Genomic DNA, 4,233 nt, shown 5'->3' with positions numbered 1-4,233 from the left:
GGAAGGAAGGAAGGAAGGAAGGAAGGAAGGAAGGAAGGAAGGAAGGACCTTATGTTCTAAGCAAGAAAAGTTGTGGTAAAATAAAAAAATAAACAAAAAACAGATGGCGATCAAACTGATTTCTTAGGTGTAAATAACTAAATGTATATGTAAGAGGAGAAGGCAAACAGTGATGAGTTTTACAAAGTGTCCCACTTTTCACAAGAAAATGGCCGGCGAAATTACCTAACATTGCGTTTTCTTTCAGGTTTGTTTGTAGTTCTTCTTCAAGTTCCGAGATGATTTGCAGCAACCTCTCATTCTGCATCCTGCATTCTAGAAGTTCTTTTTCTGTCAATTGTTTTGGAGAGCTGGGCTCCTTGGCAAGAGCGTTCTGCAAAGAGGGGGAATTCCATATTTCTACACAGGGAAGCAAGGACTTAAATATGCAGCTCTAGGACAATGCAGATACAGAGGCACTATCATATAATTTTCTGAATTCTATTACACACTTATAATATGAATAGCAAAAAAGGAAGGGGACTAAATAGAACTGGCTGGAAGAAAGGCCACAGTACATTCTGTACAAAGGCCCCAGCACATGGGGACATTTTATTGAGAGGAATAATGCATATCATACTGTTTGTGTGCCCTCATCATTCAGGTCAATTCATTATGGAGGCTGTGTCCAGGGAGGCAGCTGGGCCCCTCCACCCACACTTCTCTCTGAGTGTCTGAAGTGCTATCCCCTGTAACTAGGCAGGCCGGGGAGACCGTGGATGGGCAGCGCCAGGGGGTGGCAAAGTGCGAGACTAAGGAGGGGGGCTTGTTGCCTTTGTGGCATTTCTCGGTGTCAGCGATGCCAGCGCGGAGAGGAGCCGTCATGTCAGAGGGTGGCGTGTGCAGGCTGGGAGCCGCATGGAGTACAGCAGGCGCACAGATCTTCACACAGTTGGCTTTCTGCTGGGCGGAGGAGCCACCCAGAGGCAATTCATATTCTGAACATTAGCATGGCTTTGCATGCTTGTCACAGGGCTGTGCAGGCGGTTAACACTATTGAAGACTTCCGTTTAAGTCTCTATGCAAAGTGCTTGGTTACCTTGTAAGAAGGTTTCAGGATAACGTACAACAAAAGACTTTAAAGTTATAGTTTTAGTGAAGCAAACTCATTTACATTTTTATTATGTGTGTCTTTTGTTTAAATCTTGCCATGTCCATTATGACAGAGGCTTTTTCCTATGCAACAGAAGTTTATTTGGGAAGGCTACTCTCTTTTTCTTCTTCCTCTTGTCTGTTTCAAAGCTATTGAAAATATCTGAATATATTTGCCTATGGTTGTCCACGTTTACGGACACACTTAAAAAATTAAGATGTCATGGATCAGAAGGCTGGTGCAAAATTTTATACTCCATTACGGATCATGCAATTTCAAAATAAGAGTCACATTATTATGCTAAAATAGTAAAACAATTCTACATTTCTTGCTTCGAAATTACCATGGACATGAAAATACTTTTGAACTTCAAAGTGACTTTAGCTGAATTATGAGTTTCTCCTTTTATTGTCCATTCCATGATTGCAAATATATAAGAGTAAATAGACACTCAACAACAAAACGATCTTTCCAATATACTGATTTCCCTCTGGAAGTGTGCTGGAACTTAACTTTGGGAAAACAGAAAGTAAATTGTTAAAATGTTTCTCCCTGTGATCATAATGTTTTAAAAGAAAAAATAAGTGTTGAAATGTTTTGTAATATAGTAATAAAACCCTCTAAAATGTGTGAGTTATTAATGGATTATAATCATAAACATCAGCTTTAATAGCACTTGACATATGCTGTCGAGGTTTGTACTGAGCTTGCATACAAATCTTTGAGCATTTGAACCTTCATTGTATGTAAGTTATTTCAGCATAAGTGATTTCTGGTTTACTTATTTACTGTTATTGAGACAGACTATGGCTCTATTGTCCAGCCTGGCTATCCCAAAGAACTTACTTTTTATTTGTTGACTTATTTATTTATGTGTATGAGTGCTTTGCCTGCATGCATGTCTGTGTATGCACCACATGTGTGCCTGGTGCTCTTGGAAGCGAGAACAAGATATAGGATCCCTGGAACCAGACTGACAGTCGTGAGTTGCTGGTTGCTGGGAACTGAACCCAGGTCCTCTGTAAGAGTAGCCAATGCTCTTAACCACTGAGGCATCCCTTAAGCCCATGGTCTTGAACTCTTCACCTTCCTAACTAGTCCACCATGTTCTTTGGATTCTAATGTGCAAAACGAAATGAGCACCAACTGGTCTAAAGAGCAGTTAAGAAACAGCATGGTCTTCTCAAGATAAAGGGAGGCCCTCAGTTCCTGTGTGTCTCACGTGGTTAAGAGCGAGAGTACTGCAGGATGTGTTTATGGTCTGGCAGGATTTTTTCAATTAAACAGACAGCACTGACTTGATGGTTAAGCCTGTATTTCTCTCCTGGCAGATCATGGTCATCCATAGGCGATTCCTGTTATCATCGATAACCTAAGAACTACGTGAACAAATCAGATGATGATTAAAGTGGTGGCAGCTTCCAGCTAATGTGTTTTCTAAGCCTCTGCGTGGGACACTGAAGTGAGGCACTTTCCTCCAACATCAGTCTGCAGCCTTGGTTCTCCGGAGGGTGGCCTGTAGCTCTGTCCCCACCATCTGTTCAGCTGTGGGAACTGCAAGTAATTAACTCTTCAGACACCCAGGGCAATGAGGACACTCATTAGCAGAGAGGACAAAGCCTTAGGCCTGGCCGCTGCTATCCTCTGTCCTCGTTCGCACTCAAGCGGCAGGTTTTGTGGTGGTGTCTCTTCTGCCATCTGCCCCACGTTGCTAGCTCTGGCTTGCATAAACCATGAATATCCTTAAAAATAAACTGCATCCCTAAAACAAGGTTGAAGGGAGGTAAAAGACACGGTAGTATAAGCCAAGAATGTCATTTGCAATATTTTTTGGAATTTTAAATTCATAAAGGTACTTTATCCCTTTCATTTTATGAATATGAAGCCTTTAATTGTGGGATAATTGCATAAGGTTTATAATGTGTCTGATTCCAGGTCTCAGAACTCCAGGCTGAGTCTGGAAAGAAGTGTTTCCCAGCGCAGCACAGAGCAGCACCTTCCCGCTTCCACTATGCTCTGGACCGAGCACAGGCGTCACCTGAGAGCTTGCTGGAGATGAGGCGTCTCAGGCCCCAGCCTGGCCCTCCTATGTCAGTCTATAGATGAGCCATCTTCTGCAGGGGATGCATACGAACCCGGGTCTGAACTGCTTGGAGCAGTTCTCTTCTGTGACATGAGCGTCTCAACTCTGCAGACTCCATGGACGGCACTTGGACATCTCAATTTGTGAATGCTGGGTGAGGGGGTGGTGGGGGGTGGGCAAGCAAAATTCTGATGTGAGTCCTTGCCTCATGACAGCTATACAGAAGAGCAGGTGCTTCCCCAATGAGTGACAGCCAGGAAAGTGGCACCCTAGGACAGCGCAGCCCTGCAGAGTAGCCATTCTTGAATGACAGCTCTGTCTCGTGAGCAACAAGCAGATCTGCTCATCAGCGGAGGGTGGGCAGATGATGATAGCACAGCTTGGCCATACTGGGGTTAGAAGAAAAAAATAAAAGGCCCATCCAGTAAAGGACCCCAGCTGCAATTCAAGTCAGTATGTGGTGTGCAAAGGCGCGTGAGTGCCCGCAGGTACACACAGGCACATGTATGGCACATACATAAACATACTCTAATTTAGCTTTCATTGCAAATCAAACCTCGCAAAAGTCTGCAAACGATTGATTTCCCACTGAATAAGTCCTGGGATGAAGCTGTTCGCAGGAAAATTGACATTAAGACATCATCTGGAGCCCAGGTTTCTGTGGTCTGAAGATACTCCCTTTCTGGGTGATTGGGAGTACTTGTCGAGGGAGCTTGTCCCCGGGCGGCCAGTCTCGCCCTTAGAAGCAAGCCAGTGAAATGCAGCCCTTAACATAAGTGAGCTGCCAACGTGACTGGTTGCCAGGAGGATCGCTCAGTCGTACACTGACTCAGCAGAGCAAATTTATTTTCTCTTTTTCAAAAATATCCCTTGAGATTTCCCCTAGTTATTCATTAGTAGGGTGTGTGTGTGTGCGTGTATGTGTGTGTGTAGTGTGTGTGTGTATGTGTGTGTGTGTAGTGTGTGTGTGTATGTGTGTGTAGTGTGTGTGTGTGTGTAGTGTGTGTGTAGTGTGTGT

General features: G+C 44.0%; 1 protein-coding gene across 1 annotated transcript in view; it reads right to left on the bottom strand.

The window, feature by feature from the left end:
- Nucleotides 1-4,233, bottom strand: part of CUNH10orf67 (chromosome unknown C10orf67 homolog) — a 109,513-nt gene that overhangs the window by 62,101 nt on the left and 43,179 nt on the right. Inside the window, exon 6 of the mRNA XM_055593911.1 lies at nucleotides 226-373. Coding sequence (XP_055449886.1) covers nucleotides 226-373 — 148 coding nt within the window. The remainder of the gene's footprint in view (nucleotides 1-225; nucleotides 374-4,233) is intronic.

The sequence above is a fragment of the Psammomys obesus genome, unplaced genomic scaffold (genome assembly GCF_907164565.1).
Source record: "Psammomys obesus unplaced genomic scaffold, mPsaObe1.curated_primary_1811, whole genome shotgun sequence".
NCBI classification, from domain to species: domain Eukaryota; kingdom Metazoa; phylum Chordata; class Mammalia; order Rodentia; family Muridae; genus Psammomys; species Psammomys obesus.
This window is presented reverse-complemented; position numbering and strand designations above follow the sequence as displayed.